The 26,869-nt window shown below is 37.6% G+C and overlaps 1 protein-coding gene across 15 annotated transcripts in view; it reads right to left on the bottom strand.

Annotated features, from left to right (window-relative positions):
- The window catches only part of rap1gap2b (RAP1 GTPase activating protein 2b), a 39,228-nt gene extending 13,455 nt beyond the window's left edge, over positions 1 to 25,773 (bottom strand). For 2 of the 15 annotated variants that reach the window (XM_082140892.1, XM_082140885.1), the window contains exons 1-5: positions 25,560 to 25,773; positions 21,121 to 21,156; positions 1,861 to 1,945; positions 1,108 to 1,143; positions 821 to 862 (exon numbers count right to left, since the gene is read on the bottom strand). In XM_082140892.1, the coding sequence (XP_081997018.1) occupies positions 821 to 862; positions 1,108 to 1,143; positions 1,861 to 1,945; positions 21,121 to 21,156; positions 25,560 to 25,603 (243 nt within the window). In that variant the 5' untranslated portion in view covers positions 25,604 to 25,773. Of the gene's footprint in view, positions 1 to 820; positions 863 to 1,107; positions 1,144 to 1,860; positions 1,946 to 9,403; positions 11,650 to 16,776; positions 18,620 to 21,024; positions 21,158 to 25,559 lie in introns of those variants that run through there. The other 13 variants (XM_082140894.1, XM_082140896.1, XM_082140898.1 and 10 more) reach the window with 11 other exon arrangements.
- Between the last annotated feature and the right edge of the window lie 1,096 nt (positions 25,774 to 26,869).

Here is a 26,869-nt window from a genome sequence, read left to right as displayed (position 1 = left end):
AAATTACATGCAGTCCACTCCACACAATGCTTCACAGTCATGCTTGCAACAAAAAATTTTTTTGTGGCTGTCTGGACAATCTGAATGAACATGCATTTGAGGGGAGGATTTTATCTTCAGTGGTTGCCTTTGTTGTTATTTTGCCTGTAAGCCATTTAAAAAGAATTTGATTTTAAACTATATCTATAAAATGGGATCCGAATGTCTTAGTCCATAAATGTAAATGCTTCTACTTTGCATTTCCTAATATATATACACACACACACATATATATATATATATATATATATATATATATATATATATATATATATATATATATATATATATATATATATATGAAGACTTCAGATGCAAAAGCCTCTAAGTGCCATCTGAAATTTTCTTCTAAAATGATAATTTTTATCAAGCTCATTTATTTAGGTTCAGTAATTTCACTTTAATGACAATTAATAGGTAATTTTCATTGCCATTAAAGTGAAATATCTGAACATAAACATATATTTATATATAATAAATTATATTATAAGAATTATAAATTATTTTTAAAAATCGAAAAATGAAATGCTTTAGTTTTCAGCATGTCCTTTTTTAAAAAAATTTTATGACACTTAATCTGCAACATTTCTTCTTCATTTTACCTCATATTATTTCTTTGTTTTATTTTTCAAAATCCTTAAAATTATTTTGTCTATCTTTAAATTTGATTAAATACATGGGTGAAGAATGGCAACCTCATGCATTGAAAAAACAACAATTCTGAAACACAGACAAGCACTGAGCTGAGGAGTAATCTTGTAGTTTTTTCACACTCTCTGACCTTAACTCTTTGTGGCCTCATTTCCTCCACCTCAGAAACCTGCTAAGAGGTCAAGGTCAAAAGGTTGCAGTGTTAGCAACTGAAAGCGGAGGAGTGGTGAGCATGAGAGGCACAGAACGAATCAAAGACTCATTTGAGGAAACTCTGTTCACTCAGCGGCCATTTTGCAACACCCCCGGGCAGCTATTTCGGACACCCAAGACCAAGCCCTATCTACTTTAATGGGGAAATCCTGAAATATTTATATCATATATAAATCATACTATCAAAAGGATCTCACTTCCTACCTCCATCTTTTCCAGCACGTCAAAAAACTGAGTAGACTGTTGAAAAAGAAACAGAGGTCAATCTTTAGGCTAACATATAACATGCCAAGTATTTCACTTCATATTACAGGTCAACAACAAGTTTGTAGCTGCTGATTTCACAGTATGTCAATGGATCTGACCAAGATAATCTGACAAAGTGTTATAAACATGCGTACATTATTTTTTATTTTCATTTAATCTAAAATTTAATTAATTAGAATTTAATAATTCTAATTAAAAAAATAAACTTTTTTGAGGTTCCTCAGGGTTCTGTATTGGTACCCTTAATGTTTAATATATCCAGTATGTAATAGTCTAGTTGTTTTTGTGTGGCAAGTTGGAACATATAATTTATGTTCACATCAGAACATAACTAAAATGAATCTCACTATACATGTGACTATTGTACTCTTGACGAGTTTGCTTTTCCTTTCTTCTACCTTTGAGGAACATATAGACTACCCAGGGGATGATGTCTGAAGTCATGGTCTACTGAGTAACTAGGGTACATCACCAGCTACAGGTTTATGTTGGGGTCTTGTCTCCAGGAGAGAGGGAGTAAAGATGGTTTTATCTGCCTGAACCAAATGAGTCAATAACTGCTGCTTTATAATGAACCATTTATGAAATGTTATGCTTGACTCCATGCCTTTTTGCAGCTGTAAGCTCTCTGAGCAAATCCCCTTTCAGTGCTGAATCATAACAGGCCCTGAGAGCAGACGTGCCGCTTACCTTCATGGCGGGAGGGGCGGTTCTGGGGGGAGAGGGAGGGCGGTCTTCCAGGGGCACATTGGAGATGGTCAGCAACTCCTGCTTCCTGCAACACAGTGACATCATCACCGCCATTACACACTTTTAAAATAACATTAAAAGGTCAAACATACAGTCACTAATGAATGGAAATACACATAAAATATCTAAACTTACTAATCTTAAAGGTGCACTCATTCTTTTTGTTATTATAATTATTGTTTTTTTGCAGGAATAGTTTAACCATGACTGAAAATTATTGCCTTTACATGATACTGGAAACATGATGCTGTATAATAGCCATTTTGGCTATCGAAACATAAACAAATAATACTGAGTGCACCTTTAAAAGCTGACTATTGAATTTCGTAGGGTGGTCTGCAGTGTCATCTTCACACAGACAGGATCTTCATTGAAAGCCTATTGCCTCGTTCTCCTTTTACTCTTCGGGAATGTACCTCTCCGATTTGACCCTCACATGATTTCAAGATCATCAATAAAAAATGGGCCAAAGATGGGCAATTTGTTCTTTAAATGAGCTCTCTGGATAGGAGGCTGACAGGTGGAGGATCTAGAGGCTCCTGCTCAAGATTAATTTGCCTTCGCTTTCCACCTTCCTCTTCATAAGTGAGGTACGGATAGAGAAGCAGAAAGAAAGGGGGAGTAAGGGGAGGTTGGAGAGAGAAATGAACAAGGCTCTAAAAATACCCAACCAATCCTTCATAAGCTCTCTGTAAATAGATCCCATAAATCCATCAATATATTCGTAATAGGCTGAAAATGACATATCGTTCATTATGCTTGACAAGGTATTTCTCTCACATACTCAACACTCCCAAAACTAGCCAAATGAATCCAGTCTGCATGTCCATAAAAATGTCTAGTTTAGCTCATATTTGTTCCAAAAATTCACAAGGAGATATAATTAATAATTGGCACCAAATGAAATAAACACATCCAGGAGAATTATCTTCACACCTCTGGAAGGATGCGAACAGCTTATTGTCACATTGTCTGTCATTTTAGTCAACATGAAAACACCTTTCCTGGACAACTCAGCAAGAGTGACTGGGTCATTTCATAATTTCACAAAAGATACTTTTGTAGAATAAAATAATCAGTGCAATATCAAGTTTAGCACTATATGATACAAATGATACACTATACAAATCTGTCTGTCTGTCTGTCTGTCTATCTATTTGACAGTCTTTATCTCTCCATCACAGAAGGGCACATTTCCTCTCATAAATATTCATTAATCAATCTGCTGGGAAATTAATTTTGATTCTGAAATCAAGATGTTAAAATCTAAAGTTATAAGTCAATATTTTAAAATCAATCATGTACAGTACTGGAGCAAAATATGACTTCTATACAACGCTGAACAATTTGCTTACATTAATCACCATTAACAATTATTACTATTAGTTATATTATTTATAAAATCATAAAGCTATTCAAAATTCCCTTGTTTTTGGTCAGAGTGCATTACAAATCACTACACACAATTAGCTAATAAAGTGTGCAGGACATGTAGGCCTAGAATTAATTGAACTCAAGTTCTCCAAAACATTCAATTTCAATTTCCAGCCAAACTTTACTGTTACAGAATCCTAAAACTGATCTGTGAACCGTAGAGTTGATTCGACTACAAACTTAAATAATGCATATGAATGTTCTGACCTCTCTCTCTCCCACACACACACACACACACACACACACACACACGCGCGTTGCACCCTCTCCACCACATATGCTACAGACATATACGACCTCAAATGATATTCACCCACCACTGGCTGTCCGTCTCCGTCAGTCTCTGTCTCTCACACCGTTTGCGGGAGCGGTGGAGAAGTCCGATAAGAGCAACAGCAGCACGGACACCTGCTCTCCGACAGCGCACTCTGGACCTGAACTCAGACATGGCCAAACCTCAGGTTCAGTCTCAGTCTCCTGTCACATCACACCGACACCAGCTACGGCTGAATCTGCATCGTCACAATCACCAAAGATGAGGTGCTGTCCTCGCCAGCACAGACTGTATGTGTGCATCCTTCACTGTGAATACCTCTCATTCTCTCTCGCTCTCTCTCTCTCTTTCTCTCTCACCCGCCCTCTCAAATGGCATTTCACTTTGACACCTTATTCTCGATTAAGGAGCTTTGATTGCTTAACCTCTGCTTTTCTATGAAGACATTTCCACTATTTACCACTCTTTTTCTCACCACACGCACACGCACACACACACACACAGACACAGACACAGACACACACACACACACACACACACACACACACACACACACACACACACACACACACACACACACACACACACACACACACACACACACACACACACACACACACATATATATATATATACAATATACTTGTATAACTGTTTTTTCCTTTTATTCTGTTTGTCACCTTGTGTTTTATGTCTTGAAAGCTCAAAAGAACAGTATGGAATTATTGCTATTCCAGCTCTTTTCCTTCATTCGATACACCGATTACATGGTGTGTGTGTGTGTGTGTGTGTGTATTTTGTTACTGCCCTGTAGGCACATTTTTATCTGTGACAAGACTTTCAATCTCTTTAATGTTGAGTTAACCTTTCTCAATATCTCAAAAGACTCCAAATCCTGAACAAAATACCAATTACATTCATGTTGTTCTAGATAAGAATTCTAACTTAAAGTCTCCCTGTGGTGAAAGTCAAGTTTTTATATGTTGTTTATATGTCTGTGTGGTGTTTTTAATGTGCTTTAAGACAAACAATGTGCAAATTCATAAGTCAACACCATTGCTGTTGAACAGTCTCAAAAAACGCAGTTTGAAATCACTGGTGTTTCTGATGTCACAAACTACCTTGTAGCCAATCACGTCACGAGTGGGCGGGCTTTAGCATATCAATTACATCGAACTAGCAGGGGAGTCCCGAGAGATGCCAGGTTATCCAGGTATATTTTTCTGATAATATGAAACATCGGGGTAGATTTAGCAATATAGCAATATGATATATATTACGATGTTATGATGAACTATGCCTTTCTCCAATGACGTTCTGAGTTGTTCAAAGCATTTCTGATGATTGTTAGAAGGCAGACTGAGATGGAGAACGGGAAAATAGTTTGCGTAACATTAGCAACACATTATTAGCTGTTTGATAACATAATCAACTATAATAAACTCATAATTACCGTTATGTGTCTGACGTTGTAAAGAGCCATACTATAGACCTTATGTAGCCCCGCCCCTTTTCAGCGCTGCGCTCATTGTCTTTTGACTTCCGGTCTGTATTTTCACAGCGATTTTGCGTATTTATGAATGAACGGCTCGTTTTAAAATCTTCCCGGTCGACTGACATTTGTTAAGTCATCTGCTTTATACATTACAGTCCTCATGATAACTTTCGTTAACTTTACATTAAGTAAATCCACTTCAAAAGCTAATTACTCCTGGACAGCAATGCCATAGGAATATACAGAGCGGCCGCAAAAACGGAAGTTCAAAGACAATATTCTAAAGATGGCGGCGCCCTCGTTTCTCTGGCGCATAAGGTCTATACCACTGTGCAGCGTTTACCTCAGTAAGTTGGCTGAGGGAGGCGGGGCTAATTAGCATATTCATAGATCCACGTATACTAAATGTAGAGTTGCATTCAAGCTATTTTAAGGCATGAAGATTTATTTTTTCATTTTGGTGATCAAAGATGAGTTTTAAGGGGTGACCTTAAGGAATCTCTATTATAATTCATAAAAGAGTGATGTTTGATATTATATTTTGAAGCTGTGATGTCTTAAACTCTGCAGAAGGATTTTTGAGGGCTGTTTATACTCACTGCAATTATAAGCCAATTTTTCATAATTTAATGTCACCTGCTGTGCAAATCCGCTCCTACTTGTTACAATTTTGAGCAACAAGAGAGCGTGTGCGTGTGAGCAAAACGTTTCCGTAACACAAAGAGCATTAAATGCTTCGGGGGATTTGCTATAGCTGAAGGAAATCGCTCTATGATGAGACATTCAGACTCATCAAGAGCTGTGTGTCACAGATTAATGGCTACCAGACAAATATTTCAGTACAACAAGTGTAAAAATATAAAGTGTGCAATATAATGAGCAATATAGGCTCATTCCAAAAACAGTCATGAAACACAACTGATTCTTGATGAGCACTGGATGATTTGAGCTCTTTGGCTCATGAGATGTGGTGAAATGATACTGAATCATACTGAGGGTGCTATTCGGTAAAAACAGGAGATTTCAGTTGTATCATGTATGCCACCAGACAGTGCTAAAGTGATAAAGAGCGGTTCTCACAGGAGTTACGCACTGTAACACACTGTAATGTGTGAGATAAGGAATGTTAGGTGGGAGTGGAGATGATATTTTCACGTGAGCAAATCATAAAATAGGGCAATTTTAAGGTGTGGATGTCATCAGGATGTATCCGATTGCAGTTACATTAAACAACTATGATTTTAAGCAAAATATGCTTTTTGTTTTTTACAATTGCTAGGACACATTTCTTAATACTTAGATCACTTTTTCAAATCTCTTCACACAGTTCTCCAAACCATCTTTCAGTTTTGCACAGGACTAACATGGACTACAACTACTAAACACTTAATTCATGTCTCAAATCAAGTTTTTCTTCCATAACTCCAGCAAAGGTTGTCAACCAACAAACTCACTTTGTCACTAAAACAATGGCCTAAAAACACCAACAACAGGCCGCATTATACAATGTTTGCTTTTGTAAAATTTCTTTACAAAACAAGAATGACACACTCTGCTGTTTATAATTGACTGACGTTATGACATTAAAAGACAATTTGATTTTTGAGTTTTTGCAATGGGAAAATAATGCACTAACAGGGTTGTTAGCAAAATGATGGACAAATATGCTTTTAAATCATGCTTTTGGGCATCAAATTAAATATTTTTACTAAAATGTATTAAATATCAAAATTATCATGTTTTGTTATTGTCATACTAAGTTCATTCTATGTCAGATAATTATATTTCACACATCCAAAAAAGGGATTTGTCTTGAACGTTTAAAAGCGTAATGTAACACCAAAGTATACCACATTTGCAGAAAGTGCCAGATACATATTAGAAACTAGGCACATTCACAACTGCATCAGATAAACATTAGCCTGCACTTTTCAAATGTTTACAAAATGTTAAAAGTGAATTATTTTGTAATATTTTTGTAATAGGAAATGTGTGAGGAAGTTGACTGTGTCTTTCCATCATCAGAGTTGTTACCACAATTAAAAATACGAAAGTTGTGCCATGATAACTGACAGCTAATGGACAGGAAGATGCACAACCAGAGCCGTGTGCTTAGTATTCAAGTCCACAGATCTGCCGGGCGGACACGTGTTGGGAGAACTGGCACCCAGCTGCCTTCATGTCTGATACACACATGCAATCACAGATAAGACCCTGCAGACTGTCACTGTCTTGTTTAGTTTCTAGCCATGTGCTGTGTCCCATTTCGCCTACTTATACTATGCCCTAAAAGTATGGACTGTTTTTATGAAGAAAAAGCACATTTTGAGTGTGTAGCAGAAGCTTTGGGACATACTACGTCATAATTGCGTCTTTAACAGACAGCTCTGTCGGTTAGTTACATGCATCATGTCACAGTTTAAACTGCCCTGTCAATCATCCAGTCACAGTTAAATTCATCCACGTTCAATTTCCTACCGTTTCGGAGAGAAATGTAGTAGCACTTTGATCTACCAGTCGTGGGTCTCTCATGCGGAGACTCTCCTCATGTGTTTGCAATTTGCATAATAATGCATTTAAAAGTTAATGACCAAACGTATCATTACAAAAGTTCACAATGCTGCTGCAGAAGAAATATAATGTGGACAACTTTTATATTAGTATATATACTAATATTTTTAGTTGTAATATATGTTAGGATTACCAACATTTTAACACTTTAATGTTATTCTGTAAACACTATTTTTGTAACATGGTGGTTATTAATAATTATGGCAGAAATCATTATTTTTTTAATTATTAAATCAATATTTATGTTCATTAGCTCTATAAAATCTACTACAGTATGTTTTTATTTTAAATGTATTGAGGATAAAAAAAAAAAAAAATGTGTGGATATATTCATACATGCATTACGTTAATTAAAATGATTCATTTTACCATGGTGAATAAGCCGAGGGTAATGCCTACACTTTTAAACTGTGAATTCGGACATACTTCTTTTGTCACATACTGTTTTTCGCCTACAAGAAGTATGATTTCGGATGCAGCCCATGTCTGATTTTCCTGTGTTCAGTTCATCATTAGTTGTCAAGGTTTCTAGTTCACACCTGTCCCCTGTTCCCGTTAATCATCATTCCCTGTGTATTTAAGCCCTCTGTTCATTGTCTCTCACTGACATTACGTTTGTTTGTGTAGTTTTCGTTCCTGGTTTTTATTAAAGATATTTCTTAGTTCCCTGACACAGACCGAGTACAAGAGCACTTTATCCTAAAACATGACAACAGCAACTGAGATTTCAGTGGGTAAATATCCGATGTCTACAGGTTTCTGTCTGCCCTTCTCTTCTCAGCAGGGATGCCACACAGACTGGCATTGGCTTCCTATGTAGTTCATGCATGCCCCCCCCCCCCCACGTTTTCTTTTCCCATTAAAACCCCGGAACATACTGCTCTAGCACAAGCACAAAAGCTGAATGTATCAGGTTGGTCCAGAAGTCTCTCTCTGTGTTGCCTTTGAAGTGTTTTGTAAGCATGTGACCTCTATTATGACACTGTGTACCCAAACACATTTATTTTATCAGCTTGGTAGCAACCGGCAGCTTGTGTTCCCAGAGGCCAGATGAAGTTTGATATTTCATACATCACATCAGATAAAGCTTAATGCATCTCTTTGTCCCTTCATGACGATTATTAATGGACAAAGAAATATAACTAGTTTATTAATACTAGTAGAAAATACTAGTTAATGGAAAATCAAGTCCACACCAAGGGATGATAATGTTGAAGTTGGATGGATTCTGATTAGCTGTCAATGTTTTGTTTTATCATTCATCAATCATTACTGGGAATTTGTGCAAAGGATCGTAAGTGATTGGAGGACGCGAAGGATACATCTGATAATGCATCCTTCAAAATAAGCCGAGTGAAGGATGCGAAAGGAAGGCTGACTTCCAAGGATCCTTCAAATGGAGACAGCCTTCAACAGAGCTTAATGACGTGGCAGCCGAGATTGAATATCTATTCTCAGTTTAGTAACAAGACTTTATGCTGTCAGCCTCCTCTAACATTGCCTGCATACGCATGCCGTACGCATACGCACCATTATAAAGACAAAAATTAGTAATATAACTGACTAGTGGGTTGTTGTATGTACGACAACGAACCACTTTACTTAATACTGTAGGCTTTTTGGAAAGCACAACCCCTTTGGTACGTGCTGTTCCACCACTTCTCCATCTGTTCACTCACTCTCCTCCTGACCTTTTCACTGGACTTTACCTGTCTTTTTATCTGCTCTTTCCGTCTCTGTTGGACCGTGTCTGTCCCCCACTGCTCTGGTGTACACTGTCCTGCTTTGATCTGAAACATTTCAAAATAAGATGCATCTTTGACTTCTGTCAAAAATGAGTTGCAGTCATTTCAACTGCGAGAAGTGGAAGGACGAGAGAGAGAGAGAGAGAGAGATGGAAAGAGTGCAACAAGAAGGCATAAAAACAGAGGACAGAAAATCAAGAGGTAAAATAAGAAAGAAAAATGATATGCACCAATATCCACCGACACAGTACTGCAGCGAACATAATAGCTTCTAATTGAAATGCTGTTCATTTTCATCAGCTGTCTGTGCCAGAGAGGCTGGGACGCTACAATGCACATCCTTCTGTCGGAAGCGCACAATGAGCGTCCTGATTAACACGCCACTCGACTTAATGGTACTATGACACACAAAGAGTTAGAATCTAATCGTAGACAGCTGTTGAAATGCCTTCAGAATCTCAGGCCAATGCAAGCCACTGTCTGCACATGTACAAATACTAAAGACTTGTTTATGAATACAAATGGAGGAAATCTTTTAGATGTAGCAAATCTTGAGTATTCGTATTTTTACAGGTCTTATCCTAATGAAATATTTAAATTTGTTCTGATAAAATTGCACTCAACCCAGGATACAGTACGCACGTCCTGATTTGCAGAGTAAGACGCTTTCCTGGGTCCAGATATTTTGTTGATCCTGGAACAACATTCCTGTCCGATACTAATCATTTCCCTAACCTCCCAAAACCTAACCCTACCCATAAGTCATCCCTAAAATCAGGGGGAAATGATAGGTGAATAACACTGATGTAGAAGCAGCTAACCCTGCTTGTGAGCCAAAACTTGTCCCTCAAATCTGATTGGTTGATTGCAATGCTGTCACAGGATCAACAAAGTTGATCCAGGAACATGTTGTACTTGGTGAAATAGGGTTCTGCCTACAGTACAGTATTAATATGAATGTAAGGCCCTCTAGTGGTTATATTTCAATGATAAAAGGTGCTGTAAAAAATATGATGCATAAATTATTTTGTAGTATTTATTTTCATACTATATAGACAGACCATAATCATTGTAACCAACAGTTATTTACATGACCAAAAAAAAAAAAAAAAAGAGGTTTAAAATAGTCAATGTGCTGAGGGCAAATCCATTCATGTTTCTTTAGATCTGGGGCCTCATTTATAACCGTTGCGTACGCACAAAACAGGCCCTGAAAGAGGCGTACACCACTTCCAACGCATAAGTTGTGACTTATAAAAACAAACTTGACGGGAAAACGTTCGCACCTGCACGCAAACTCTAACCCATGCGTACAAACATTTTGGAGACGGAGCAGTTTGGCGACACCGATGGTGAGCTGGAGTTAAATGTCTTTTTGGTCACTTTTAGACCTTTTAGACTGGACTTTTAGAACATTTTAAGAAAATTATACATACAGATAGACAATGCAAATATAATTTCACTCACCAAGCCTATCACATGAATCAAACATCCATCCATTCCTAAATGTCCGCACCAGCGAGCGCGTTGGGCCGTTTAGTGAAACTGACGCATATTTTTCAAACGGTAGATGAAGGAAAACCGTAAATCTTCATTATGAGTCCTAATCATAAATACAACGCATGTTCACAATAACAGTTTAAATAAATAAAATAATGATTTAAACTATGTTTTACTTCTGATATAAACATTTCGATTAAATATGTCATTCTCAACGTTAAACACTTAAATTAGGCTACACGAAATCATTACTGAGAAGTTACAACATCTTTTTATATTCAATAAAAATAAATATTTGTAGTGCATGCAATGCCTTTGAACACTTTTCCTGTGGCATGTTGTGTTTTAATGTTTTACCTACAGAGAGAATTGCTTCATGATTTAATGTTTTAACTACAGAGAGAATTGCTTCATGATAACAGTAGATTGAGCAAATATTTCCGTGCAAATAGTGCACAACAAGGCCTATCTGTTTCCATTAAAAATATAAATCAATTAAAAATACTATATGGCCAGTGGAAAAGATTGAGAAAACTTTATCTGAAATGTATTTTACACTATTTGATTGATTTATTCAAAAACAAGGCAAGGATAGGCTACTAAATTATTTTTATCAATGTAATGTGACGGCACATCCGTATCATATTTTCCTAATGTCTTGTACCGTTAAATGTGGTATCACGTGGATGAATATGCATATGCAAATGATATGCAGATGAGTATATGCATAAAACTAGGCGTTGTAAGCTCCATATATGGTTATTTCGGGGGAGGAGATGCATTTGCGCACAATATTTCGTGTACTGGGATTTATAAAGGGAATTTTGTGCAGGTTCTGGCGTGCGGTTTTATAAGTCTTAATATTATTGGCCGTACGCCATTTTTGGCTTTCGGGCGCACGTACACTTTTAGTAAGGATCTTACGCACAGTTTTATAAATGAGACCCCTGATCAGTCAAATAATGTGGTTGGACATTGGCTCCCTACAGGCTGTGCTGCATGTGAAACCGCTAATATCATGCAATCCGCCGGGGTTCACATTTGACTGCTATGAAATAAAGAGAACTGCAGGATTAAGTCAACATCCCTTTCAAGGAAAGTCTGCTCACTTGACGACCAAATTTGCAACACCTCAGGGTAGTTATTTCAGGCATCCAAGACCAACATCTATCTACTTGAATGGAGATATCCTGAAATCGCAAAAAATGCTTACACACCGACATGTTTCAAATCAGAAACAAAATCTGACATAAATTGTCCAAATGCTCTTTCTTTCATTCATAAGTAATAGGAGTGCATCGTTTAAAGTCTTTGGTTATGTGCAGTCCCTCTACTTGTGTCTTCACAAATTCAGTTTAAAAACAAAACAGTCTAAAGTCTCATACAAGTAATGAAAGTGAACAGTTGCATTAGTTTTGTCGCGATCCACACATGGGAAACAGGGGTTAGATCCAAAAGCAGTTTAATAGAGTAATCCGCAATCATAAAACAGTCCAGGCAGGGGTCAAAACCAACGTAGCAATCCAATAAACAAGAACAAAACAAAACAAAACAAAACAAAACAAAACAAAACAAAACAAAACAGGCAAGAAAGCAGTACTCAGACGTGGTGTGACGAATAACAAGGACTCCATAACAAACACTAAACAGGCAGGGATTATATACACACAGAAACTAACAATCATGATTGGGAACAGCTGGGTGCAATGAACAGTGATGAGTGCAGACAAGGATTGTGGGGAATGCAGTTCCTAATGTGAATGACACCGTGGGGAAGAGGACCTCTAGTGGACACCCAGGGAAACACAAACCAGACACTGTGACAAGTTTGCAGAGCAGGGTTCAGTTTGTGATCAGTCTAATTGCTTTTTTTAAATAACAGTTTTGCAACATGACAATGAGATTTCTCAGCAGCAGCAGCTGTCATTACGACTGTTCCTCTTTCACATACTGATTTTGAATTGTTGCTGTCTTTAGCCTAACTGCCTCCATCAGAACTTAGCTTCAATCATAATAGGGCCATGTGAAACTGAGGTGTAGAGGGAATTACATTTAACTAGATCACAATCACACACACAATTTGCTGGCAAACATACAGGCACACTTAGTGTTGATTGATTTTTAAAGGTTATGAAAAAGAATAAAATGTGAAACAAATCTCAACAATTTATTTCAGTAGAAAATCAAGTTCTTGTCTTCACTATAAGTGGTGCAGTTGTGTAACTGTTTTTTTTCCCTATGAAAGGATCTCAATCTTCCAGCTACACATTTATTTTTTATCAGACAAGCACGGCTCCTGTAGGGGATGGAGGGATAGAGAGAGGAAGTGGAGGAATGAGCAGTGATGTGGAAGAGGCTCTGTCTACTGAGGACTAGCAGTCAAAGGATAAATACAAAGTGTCAAGTGCACTAAAAGTGAGGATGAACTCTGCTCGAATACCAGAAGCTTAGTGAAAGCACTTAAAGTAGAGAACAGACTAAAATACAAATAAATGTAAAAAAAAGTATCATTTTTATATGAAGCCTGGATATATAATGCATTTTAAAATATTAAAATACCCCTGATAATCATTTAGTTCCTGTAATCACTGCATTCACATTACAGCATCATATTTACCTATACCTAGTAATATCTTTAGAAAGTACAAGTTAGTTTATTTATTTATTAAAATGTGCAATCAAGATCAAAATCAAAATGTATGCCTTTTAAATTTGTATAGGCTAATGCATGATACGTTTTAAAGGTGTAATCACGAAATACAAAGTGCTGTCTTGAAACTCTAAATGGTGCAGGCTAATTGGTCCTTAACTCCAATCTGCTTGCAATCACATCATTCTCAATATTGCGCAGCTGATTGGTTCCTGCTGTATCAGTAGCCAATGAGCTCGCTGCTCAACCTTTAAATACTTGGTCAGCATTTGCTGTAGCAGTGCAGCGCACTTTCAGAAACCCTCCACCTTCCCCAGCTCCACCTGTATAGATCTGCTACGGCTAATTCATGTACGCTATATTGTACAGCAGTAGCATGTCTTACTTACTCACAGCAGCAAGTTGTGTATGTATTCGCAGTAGTAAGTCCTGTACTTGCTATGCAGCAGCAGCAATAACCAACAGCAGAGTTTTGTTTTGAAAGCGCCATAGATCACTATGTTAAGACGGTATTTATCTACATATTATTTAAGTGTAGTTGCTACTGGGAAAATAAAAATCATTTCAATAAATTAAACACTTTATTTTAGTATTATCATTTATTTTATTGAACTACAGTGTGTATTAATGGTGTCACGGTTCTGTGTTGTTTGAACTTTGTTTGCCGTTTTTCCGCCTTCAGGCCTTTGCACACTTGAGTCTGAAATTCGCGGCCGAAATTTTCGCACGTTAAAAAATAAATACGACCTCACGTTATGTCAATCACACTTGCACATTGCCTCCGAAACTTTCGTCTGTCAAAAAAAAATTCTGATCGGGTTCGATTTTATGCGTTTTTCGCATCCGTAACAAGCATTTGAATGGTGTTTTGACAATTTAGAGCCACAGAATGACGGATACGAAAAAACGCATGTGAAAATTTCGGACTCAGTGTGCAAGGGCCTTTAGTTTGTCACCATAGTTACTAATTTGATTTTGTCACTCTGTTCAGCTGTTCTGTCTGTTTGTCCTCAGACGGAGAGCCAGCGCGAGGTGTGACTGAGCCCGAGTGCACGTCTGATCAGGTGTGTGAGCCAGGCACATCGTCCATCGCTGTGGAATATTTTGTGGAATGGATATGAGCCCTGCCCACACTCCCACCACTGTGAGTGAGTTGTAGTTGGACTCTATGAACTATTGTTTTGATTTTGGAGAGGATGATTCTCTGCCCCCCCTGATCCCACCCGAATCAGATTCTTCATATCCAGATCTATGGAACTGGATATGCCTCCTCTCCATACCTCAACCAGTCCTTCTACCCAGTCTCCGCTGTCTCCCGTCAGCCCCTCTGTTCCTCCTCATCCAAAGTGGCATAGATCCACCTCAGGCTTTCCGTGAGCCAGCTACTCCGCCTTCGACCGCTGATCCCGTCACTCCAACTCAGCCCATCGCCCTGACTCCTTCGCCTTCGCTCCTCCCTCCCTCGGCTCCACCAGGGACCATCGAGCTTACGGCTCCACCGTGATCCCTTTGCCTACCGACTCCGCCTCGGTCAGACATCACCATGCCTACAGCACGAACCTATGAGGCGTCTGCTTGGTTTCGAATCTCCATCCCTATGGCTCTGTCTGGTTCCACCCTACCTCCAGCCTCGCCTCAGCCCTCAGTCGCTCCGGTTCCACCTCAGCCCTCTGGTACCCCGGTTCCACCCTGGGGGGTAAATGCTTACAGCTTCGTCGTGGCCTCCGGTGTCGTTCTGGAACATTGGCTCTCCGTCTGTGCCTAGGGCACCACCACCATCGGCTCTGTCGCCATTGATCATCGCCATGGCCATGTCAAGGGAATCCCCACCATGGCTCCTCGTTCCTTCGACGATGCCATGGGTTTCTATCCTGGATGGACTCTGGGATTACACATGGCTTCCCCTGCTCCGGGCTTCTCCCACCATCTACACCACCCTGGTTTTATCAGTCGTCAGCCCTCCTGAATTCCCGTTCTCCACTTGTCAGTGCGAGGTCATTCCTATTCGGTAGGGGGCGTACTGTCACGGTTCTGTGTTGTTTGTCACCATAGTTACTAATTTGATTTCGGCATTCTGTTCAGCTATTTGTCCTTAATCACCTTGTTTGATCTATGTATTTATGTCCTTGTGTTTCATTTGAGTTTTGTCTGGTCTCGTCTATACTACGGTTGTGTTTCCTTGCCAGCCTTGAGTTTATATTACCCGGGGATACCATTAAAGACTGTTTGCATCTTATTCTTCATCGTCATGCTTCCTCCTGCAACCATTTGTGACACTACAACTACCTTTATAATGAACTACATATACATATTTTCACATGAAAAAAAGAAAAAAGGAAATATTTTGGGGACAACACTGGAAAGACAAAACAAATGATATAATAATTATTATTATATTTTTTTTATTTATACTGTTTAATTATTATCAATATTTTTATCAATTATTATTTGTATTATTATTTTGTGTTTTCTTTTTCCAGTGTTGTCCCCAAAATCCCTTTTTCCTTTCCTTATCACTTTTTTTTATATTATTTTATATGTTATTGTCATATTATATGATTAATATATAAAAATAGCACACAAATAAACTGCTTTGCTAAAAATTGTCTTACATCAGAATAAGTGGTTATCTTGAGCAACATTTTAAATCATGCTAAATCTAAAAACAAAACAAAAAAACATGCTACATTATCTCTTCCTCATGGCTAGAGTGAGGAAGTTGTTCCCAGTTTGGATTTGCAGAGCATAGCGTGTGACAAGCTTTACAGTGAGTAACGGATTATACTTTCATCACTGGAAACTGAGATGAATGACACCCAAAGAAACACCAGCAGCACTGAGCCACTTACTGAAACTGTCAGGATGTGCGGTCAGCTTATGTAATACTTCCATAATCCTTCGAAAATGACTTGCATAGAATACTTCCCAACCTCCTCTCGTGCAACCAAAGCGAAGCCACACAATATAAACATCACCTACAGCGCTCTGCATGTATTTTAAAATCACATTTTGAATGGACCACATAGATTCTGTTTAAAACAAGACGCCAGAGTTTTATGCATTATATTCATCTAGCCATAAAATACATTTTATGTTGCTAACTAACAAGAAACACCATACAGAAACACTTGCAACATGCATCAAAATACATCTTAAACACAAATATTCAAATGAGAACTGAACTCACCAGAGTCTCCGAGGCATTTTGAAGGTAACGTGAAGTTAATGAGTCTCCAGTTCTTACCAACAGTTGAAATAATAGACAGAACGAGAAGCACACACTGCCTACAGATTGCACAACCGCACTCTTAGGGTTTAGATGCTCCACAAGTACAAAGCACTACACTTTATCATGAGAGAGAGAGAGAGAGGGAGAGAGAAAGAGAAAGAGAGTGAGATGGAGGTAGGGAAGGGGGGGTTGAAATCCTCCCAGACACCCTAGTATCCCTGTCTGCTTTGTTCACTCATTTTGATTATGCGCAACACACACACACACACACACACACACAGATATGTCAGCAGGTTTGGGGAAGAAGGAAATTAATAGACTGATGTAACACACATTACACAAACTGACGTGAGCTTCTGAATAAATAATATGGCATCAAAGGTTGAATATTTAACATACTTTAATATTTAATATGTGACTCGTGTCAATACATTTTGAGCAAAACTAACATCAAGACACACAAACACAATAACACGCATTGTGACACCAAAACCTCCTATCAGAGAGCAGATCTGACATGTCTGGCATGCACGTCAAGCGCTCTTAAGACTTACTTGACGTGTCAAATTCACTTATGTGTGTCTGTATTAATATAACTTGACTGACAGGCATGTCAACACGGAGGTTCAAAAATAGGAAAGGAGAAAGCATTTCATCACTGAAAAAAACAACAACATCTTAGTATTGCAGAGAGTGTATTAAAGGGCATTATGAATAGCATATCTTTATGGTGCATTATATATATATGCATAATTAATAGAAAGAAAAAGAAAAAAGAAAATACTTTGGGGAAAACAGGTTTATTAGTTTTAAATAATAAAAAATGTATTTAAAAAACAAGAAACAGCAATAAAAATTATTATTTTTAAATTATATTGTTTAATTATATTATTTATCTATTATGATTTTTTATGACTGTTTTCTTTTCCACAGTTCCCAAATATGTCCTTTTTTCTTTTGCTTTTTGTATTTTTATATAAAAATTTTTCATAATAGCAAATTAATATTATTATTAATTAAAATTAAAATATCAAACAAATCTGCTTTACTAAAAATTGTATTCTCAAATGCATGCCATCAGAACAATATCATGTTTCTGACAGGCACGTCAACACAGAGGTTCAAAAATACACAGATCATCCCTTGAAGACGTGCTTAAGGTGGTAAAAGCAAATGATCTTGACACCATGTGTGACCTTCACGTGTTGCCATGCATGTTCCAAATCGGAGCAAATGTAGCAAACAGCTTGTAAATGATTTCCTGATATCACATTGTACATAAAATCTATTGATTAACGCCTCAGAGCATGCACATTTTTGTTTTTCATGACGAAGAAATACATACTGGTTCTCTTGTTTGCTTATCATGCTTAAATGACACTTGCAAACAAGCTAACACGTGTGGTCTGCATTGCGTAAGCGCAAACCTCCCCATCCTGCCAAGTCTTGATGCGTGAAACATATGTGTGTGTATGCACAGACAAACGCTCGTCCACACCCTTCCAAGCAGAACGGAACACTGGGTGATTGGTTAGATGTGGAGATCCCACCTGTTACCTCTCCATCTGGTTGCTAGCATGATCCATCACATTAGATTGTGGCTTTCAAAGTTAGTCAGCATTTCTAAAAATACCAGCACATAACAAACCTCCATCCAATATTTTCAGTGGTGGTCTTTTGCATAGGATACTCATGGTTTTCCACAAGGCCTCTTAAAGCTAGGGTAGGCTTTCTTTTTTTTATTTTAAATAAATTATTTTTGTTATACTGGTTGAAACTGTATTCTCATCCTGATAGCAATCAATAATAGCAATGGTCTAAATATATATATTTATATCTGCAGCAGTCAGGTGGTACAAGTAAGAGCTCTGTAATTTGTTTATTATTGTAATGTTATGTGATTTGAGACATGAGGTAAATTAACGCCGTCTCTCGTCTTGTGCCGCTTTGCAGACTCTGCTGTGTGCGTTCATGTGCTTTGAAGGAGGCGTGGTTTTGGAGAGCACTCTGAAGGGAGGGTGGGATCTCATGCTTTCAATGCTAGCTTGCTATTGCTAGCCGCTCCGAAATTGCCTACCCAACCTTTAGCTAGCTTTCTAAAAGACCTCTGCAGTCAACCAGTTTCACAAGAAACACCATGTTGATTGACCAGTGTCAAACACAAAGCTTTTGATGTTGAGCAGAATGGATATGATGGTCTTCCAGTCTAACCAGTATAAACCAGCAAGTCTAAGGCTAATATATTTTAAATGAATTAGTATCGTCGATTTTGGAAATGTAATTGTTCATGCATATCCCCCCCACTATTTTTACAATTCAAACAATTAATTGTAGTTTTTAATGTTTTAATTGTATTTATTTAGACAAAATAGTATAGAATTTAAATATTGGCTTTTTATCTGTTATCTGCCATAACATGAAGATAATTATTGGCTTGTCAGTATTGGCCAGAAAATGAATATTGGTGAAAAAATATAACTGTATAAACTTGTATAAAATTAACATTCTTTGAAATTAACCAATATTTTCTTGTTTGTCTTGAATAATGTGTTGATGGTGTGATTTTCGTTGTCACTGATGATCTGATTCTTTCGATGGTCATAATTGTTAATAAATTCACAAAGGAAAGAATCATACTGAAATATTCAGATTTGTTCACTTCTCCCTTCCATTCTGGCGTTTGCAACATAGACTGTGGCAGAAAATACTAAAATTACAATAATGAACTTGCAGTATTTTTTGTCATTGTTCATTATGTTTAAAAAAATTATATAATACTAGATGGTCTACAGACATTAAAGGACCCCAGTTTTCTCCTTGCCAGTGGGATATCTAAAAATAGATCCGTGGTCCACAACATCCTTCAAACACTTACAAATACAATGGAAATATTAATGACCCTCGCCTTTCATCAATTCACCTCAAAGCAAACCATGAATTGGCCCTGCGAAGGCCGATATCAGGCAGAACTGGATAATTTCCATGTTTGTGATCTGCAGTCACGACCCTATTCAGGGTTACTCTCAAAAAGAGCGAAGCTTCTTTCCACTCTGATGCTCTGAACACTTAGCAAAACCACTTCATCAGGGCCTTTCAGGATCTTAAAGCTCTGTTTGTTTGTTTGTGTGCGTATGTGTGTGAGGATGATAATACTAGAGTTGTATTGTGCGTGCACTGTGCATTGTGCGTGCACTGCATACACCAATGAATAATATGTCAAACCCTGTATATGAGTGGATGGATGCTAAGCAAGTGGAGGACAAATTTGAAAATATGGCAGGACAGGACAGATTAACCCTTCCATGCTGTTACTAATGAAGATCCTGGTGTTACTGGGGCAAATTGACCCTACATGACAAAACATGAGTGTATATGAGAGACATGATAAGACTGAAAGTATTTTATGGAGGCCTATGGAGGATGTCAAGAATTTCAGGATGAAAACTTGATGTTAAATTTAAGTAAATCTGTGTTAAAGGGAAAAACAGGTCACAATGAACCGCATCCGCTCGAAAGGGTTAAAAGTAGGGGTTTAAAAAAACGACTTATGATTCTTTATGATTGTGATGCATCTTGAAATATGAAATTGTGCTACGATTTGATACAATCTGATTTGATCAATAGTTAACCACAATCTTGAAACTTTTGGAATAAACTTAATATTTAATATAACTTAATAATAAGAGATTTTTTTAATTAAATATTTTATTTATTTGAAAAGTTTACTTGATTGTGTGTTTTTTTTCATTGTCTGATTCAAATGACTAGTTTTAATCAGATTTTTTTAACGAATCAACCAAACTGAATTGGTTAATAATTAACATCTGATTCACTCACTAAACCCCAAGTCATTACTTTTGGTCAACTTCAACTCGAAAAGAACTGAGAACTAATACTTTATAATCCATGACTGGTGGTTCACATGATGAAGTGTTTAACATACACATTCGCATAAGAGTTTTGTTGAGAAATAGGAAAACATTGCAAGGAGAGACATTCCCGTAAATAAATGGGCCACTTTGTGAAACAAAAAAGGTTGATCTAAATCCTAAAAGAGGCCAAAAGATGCATCGTTTATGTCTGCTGAAAGACAAAAGGGTAAAAAGCCACAAACAGGTGCTGCTTTTCGCACAGGAACTAACCATTTGGTCACGCAAACCTATACATGCAGCACTGCCTGCAGTTCACTTCGGGTCACTCATTTACCTCATTTCATGAAACAGATAGGAGGACACAGGGCAGTCAGGTTTTGTGGGAGATGGAGAACAGACAGAGGGGGTCAGCGGTACAGACAGTACTCACCGAGTTCGAAGTGCGTTAATGGTAGACTTGTCAACCCTGCATTTGAAGAGAAAAGACAAGAAAGCAATTTAGTATCGAGGAACAAACGAAGATGGCTGTAATTTGCTCAGCTAAACCCGTCAGCTGACCTGACAGGATAGAAGAAACAAAAGGGGTCAAAAAAGAGGGGTCAAATTTCTGTAATGTATCATCCCTGTGTGTTTTTATTTCTTGACACAGCTAGGTGAGCTTAATGCCCAATTAATGTTGACATGCAGGAAAGGTCACCCACCAGCACTGACAGACCACAATATCACATCAAAACATAACAGGGTTGACTCAGACTGTGTGGAAGGGTGTGGCCGTTTATTTTTATCCAGCTTGTTTTTGATATTTCACACATTTGTGTGTCACACACACCTTTTCCTTGTAGCATTAGGGTGAAGTTATAGTATTATATTAGAGACAATTCATCCATTATCCATTATCTAACATATATCAGAATATATCAGGTTTAAAATTATGTCATTATTAATTACCCACCCTCATGTTGTTCCAAACCCATAAGACTTTCGTTCATCTTTGGAACACAAATGAAGATCTTTTAAATTAAATCTGAGAGCTTTCTGTCTCTCCATTGACAGCTACGCAACTACCACTTTGACACTTCAAAAAGTTCATAAAGAGATCGTGAAACTAATCCATATGAATCAATCAGCTTAGTCCAAATTTTCTGAAGAGACTCAATCGCTTTATATGATATACAGATTTAATTTAGGCTTTTATTCACATTTAAACATTGATCATTCAACATAAACAGAAGCTCAACCGAACCTGCTTGATGCGCGGGAACAAACCTCATTGGTTCTTGCTGAAGCTCAAACGTGCTGTGTAACACAAGAATGAACCTTATTTGTTCTCGCATAATCAAGCGAACATGGTTGAACCTCTGTTTACCACAACTGATTTTTGGGTGAACTGTGCCTTTAACACAAGTTCTTTTTCATAAGTAAATTTTAAGTAAAAAAAAGCATGCAGTTATATTTACAGTGATGCATTTATAACGGCCAATCCATAAATATTAAAATACTCATTGTTTCAACAGTAAAGCCACACGACATTAACAATATGTGTGTTAAGATGATTTTAGTGTGAAGAAATCGCTTACTAACCTTTCTATCTATGTAACAATCCAGTTTTACAATTTCATTGCCATTACAATCTAACGTTGTAAACCCTGAAATTATTGTAAAAATGCTACAAGTTTTACCAGAACAAATCATTTAAGTGACTTAGATTTCTGCACTTTTAAATGCTAACCCCAATTACTTCCATTGTAAGAGTCTCACTGTAACCTTGATTTGAAAATTAGTTAGTTGAGAGAGTTGAAATGACTATTTTATTGTGTTGAACTTCTAATAGAGGCTATCTTTGACATTTCTAACCATGTGATCAGTTGTGTGCACCAGTCTGTGAGGGCGCTGCTGTCAACTCCCATTACTGCAAGTAACTGCAGTTATTGTGTCTTATTTTCTTTATTATATCAGACTGATTCCCCAAAACACACAATGACAGGGAATGAAACATCCCATTCAGTGAGATGATTTAGTGAAACGATTTGTTTGCCACTTGGTATGACATTTTGCAAAGACATTCATACACTTTTAGGGAGAACTTAAATGTCCAAAGTGTCCAAATACAAGCAAATTGAGACTATGGTAGCCAACAGACCCTCATTGTGTGGTTCAAATGTCAATGCTATAAAGAAAAAAAGAGACATTTCCAACCCATGAAGTGCCTGCCTTGGAGCGTCAGACTCATATAGGTTATAATAAATGAATGTCAATGAGTCAAAGTGTGTAACAGATGGAAAACACACAGCTGCATGAGCATGGTGTCTTACTGGTGCCGTGAAGCAGAGCAGAAAATCCATCATTTCACTGTCCACTACAGTGAGGGAACATGCAGAGCTTAAATGTGTAAAAATCTGATTAAATGTAGTGTAGCCTAAGTGTATCTCGTACACGGTTTACTCAGTAGGGAGTCAGCATCTCTTACGATTTATGTGTGTGTGTGTGTGTGACCGTGAGAGGTTACTGTTGAGGTGTCACTAATAAAAGTGTGGCTATATGGTGACTGGGTGTGGTGGGGATGTGGGTAAGTGAGAGAGGAAGGGTGTGGACATGTGTGTGTGCGCACATGCAACAAAATTTCCCACAGCAAAAAGCTGACACATATTAAGTTCTCATTTGTTTGCAACACTAGTCCATTAGTACAGCATTTTATATTCAATAATACACTTCATAATATATCGATGTATATGTGATCAGATATGGTACTGCATGTGTAATATATTGCAGATGTACTCAGGCAACATAATCACAAATATATAGAGAAATAAATAATGTAATATATTTCTTATCTTTTTTTAATTATCTACATTATAAATGTTTCATATTTTCAAGCTAGTTGTCAATAGCACAAGCACACCTGCATGTACTTAAGTATTTAGCCAAGAGAATATCACTGTGCTGAGGAGTGCACAGTCATTACTTTTAAAATATGGTAATTATAGTCTTATCAGTCTTTGGCCAATCATCAACCAAACCCCACCACCTACTCTTCAGCACAATGGTGACCCCAAAAACTCATACCAGAAAACAGGAACTAGAAATCTGTTGTAACTCATTCCTTGAATGTGTGTGTGTGTGTGTGTGTGTGTGTGTGTGTGTGTGTGTGTGTGTGTGTGTGTGTGTGTGTGTGTGTGTGTTTATATATATATTCAGTGTGTGTGTGAACATACATTCACATTTATATGGGAACATGTATGTGCAATATATGTGCACAATAAAGGATAAAACTTTGTGAATATTACATGTAATGCTATTTTTGTTTTCATTTATAAATATTTTATATTCAGTAATATATACCGGTAGCCATACATGGTCAAACATATATTGCAGTATATTGAAAAATATAAGCACTAGTTTCCCATATAGAAATGTATTGTGTAATATATCGCATTATATTTTGCAGTATATTCCCATATATTTTTGTTCCGTAAGACTAGGCTTAAGCCTTGTCTGTGAAACCTTGGGAATGTCTCATTCTCAGCCTAACACTAATCAAACCTTCGGCCTAATTTTAGGATGAAACTAACTCTATGCTTAATGAAGCTAACCTTCAGCCTAACACAAAGTCTAAGCCTAACTCTCGGCTCAACTCTAAGGCTAATCCTAACCCTCAGCCTAACGCTAAGGGTAAACAAACCCAGTCCTCAGCCTAATGCAAAGCTAAACATAAGCCTCAGCCTAAGGCTAAGCCAAAACCTAACGATCAACATAAAGCTATGTTTAAATCTAGATGTAGACCCAATCCTAAATCCTTTTGTATGTTATCACACTGTAGTGAACATATCAAACCACAAAAATGGTCAAAAAAGGCCTTAAAAATAGCCTTGAAAGGAAACTTCAGATAGAGATGAAGTCATACAGAGGAGCAAGAGAGAAAGTAAAACAAGAGTGCTGAAAGCTGTAAAAGCTTCAGTGGAGAGCTGAAGCTGTAGTATCATAAATAAAGCATTCACTTGCTCTGACCCCTCATAACCACTGCCTTCATATTCACCGTTTCCCTGTATGGTGACATTCATACACAAACAAAGAAAGCATACGCAACAGCCTATAATGATAAACAACCACCTACAAAACAAAATCACAAACTCACACTCAAGGTCTTAGACACACTTACCCAACATGTGTGAGATCAAGGTTTCAAGAGGGAAACCAGAAAGGAAATGTGAATAGCTTTCAATCAGGACAACAGTGAGAAACAATCCACTCTAATACATGAATGCTTATAAATGATTTAGCATTATGGAAAATATTCAGCATCTCAATCAGAGCTGCATATGGATAGAAGCACAGCTGGTCCATGTATTTTTATTTTTGTCCATACAATGTAAGTCAGTGGGGTTCAAGTTTTGGACCCCATTGACTTTCATTGTATGAAAAAAAAAAAAAAAAAAGTTTTTACATGGAATAGAGGTGAAATTTCAGACTAATGTGTCCCTATTGCAACTTTTGAAAAGTCTGTACGAGTGAACAGTGAAGAAAACCAACACTTGAATGAGAATTTGAACAATGGGCAATGCCCTCTGATACATTTGCATACATGCAGCTATTACTATCAACTATTACGACACACCTAATATCTACTTAGATTTGTTATGTCACATAGAACTATTACAAATCAATATTGTGACTGTAAATTACAGCACATTCAACTTATAAATCCATCATGTGAGAGTGCAAATGAATGCAGATTAAAAACAGCCCATGCAAGCATGCTGACGACCATAAATAAACACCAGTGAGCACATCACGGACCCTCTCACACACAGGGCATCTGGCAGACATTTCCACACAGCTGACAGCTGATGCTGTTCCACATGAGCAACGTACCATCCAAATCCACCGAAGGATACGCTCCTCTTCCTCCTCAGCATGGTCCCTCTTTATTCGCCTGACTCCAATTCGTCTTCTTCTCCCTCCACACTCTCTCTCTTGTATCGTCCCTCTGTGCTTGTGTTTCAGTATCTCACAATCACTCTTTTTGTTTCCTCACTCTCTCGTGTGCATCTCTCTCTCTCTCTCTCTCTCTCTCTCTCTCTCTCTCTCTCTCTCTCTCTCTCTCTCTCTCTGAAATGATTTCATTCCCCACCCTCTTTCTCACCCTTTATGTGACAGTTTGGGGTTCTCTTCTCGCACCTGCTGTGTCACTCCCTCTCACTTCAGCATACAACTTCACACGCTAAGAGTTGAAGAGAGGAGGGGGAAGGAAGGAGTGGCTGAAAGCAATATTTTTTAAAAATCTCATTCTCTAGAGACCCTCTGGGCCTTATGTCTGCTGGAATATAATATATGAGATATGGCTGCCTGATAAAGCCTTGTAAGTGAAAGTGATTTTAAAAATAATACAATAGACCTATATTACAATTTCTTGCTTTTTAATCTGTTAGCTGTCTTTACATTTTTTATGCCTGCTGCAACCCAGCAAACTCAATTATACATCTTGTTCTAAATGAATAATAGGATAGAAGATTGCATAGAGAAGGATTGCGAATACTGAAAGGTGTATTAAATTAAACGGATTATGAATTTTGATAGATCTATTCTGCATTTGTTCTCACAATACAAGATTATCATAAAAAGACTAGCAGTGATGTAATAAGTGGCCATTAAGAAAGCAGCAATTGTCTAGTTTTGCACTAATACGCCCTCTCCTGGCAAGATTAATTAAGATCAACGGATCTTACACATCTTGCAGTTCACTAAATCGGCCAGCCACTGAAAAGTTGAGGCTTTCAGAGGGGATCATTTAAGACGTCAGGCTTTTAATTTATGTGTTTGTACGTAATGTAACCATTATGATCCCTAAAAAAAACGTTCTGGAAATTATTTTTCACAGCATTGTTAAAGAATATGGGCATTTTAAATTGTCTTATGTCGTGCATTAAGTATGTATTTTAAATTAATATTCACACAAAAGGGTTTAATAGATGTGTAGATCCATTGGAAACAAGAAAGGAAATTTTCGCTGCGAGCAGGGTTCGAACCTGCGCGGGGAGACCCCATTGGATTTCAAGTCCAACGCCTTAACCACTCGGCCATCGCAGCACACCGCCAAACCACAATAGTATAGTATAGAACCTTAGATGGTAGCGTGGCCTCACTTTATTTACCTCGGTGGCTTTCAATTTAAATGTAGCGCA

Source organism: Leuciscus leuciscus (genome assembly GCF_965113295.1).
Source record: "Leuciscus leuciscus genome assembly, chromosome: 16".
NCBI classification, from domain to species: Eukaryota; Metazoa; Chordata; class Actinopteri; order Cypriniformes; family Leuciscidae; genus Leuciscus; species Leuciscus leuciscus.
Note: the sequence above shows the minus strand (reverse complement) of the source record. Positions and strands in the feature narration are given on the sequence as shown.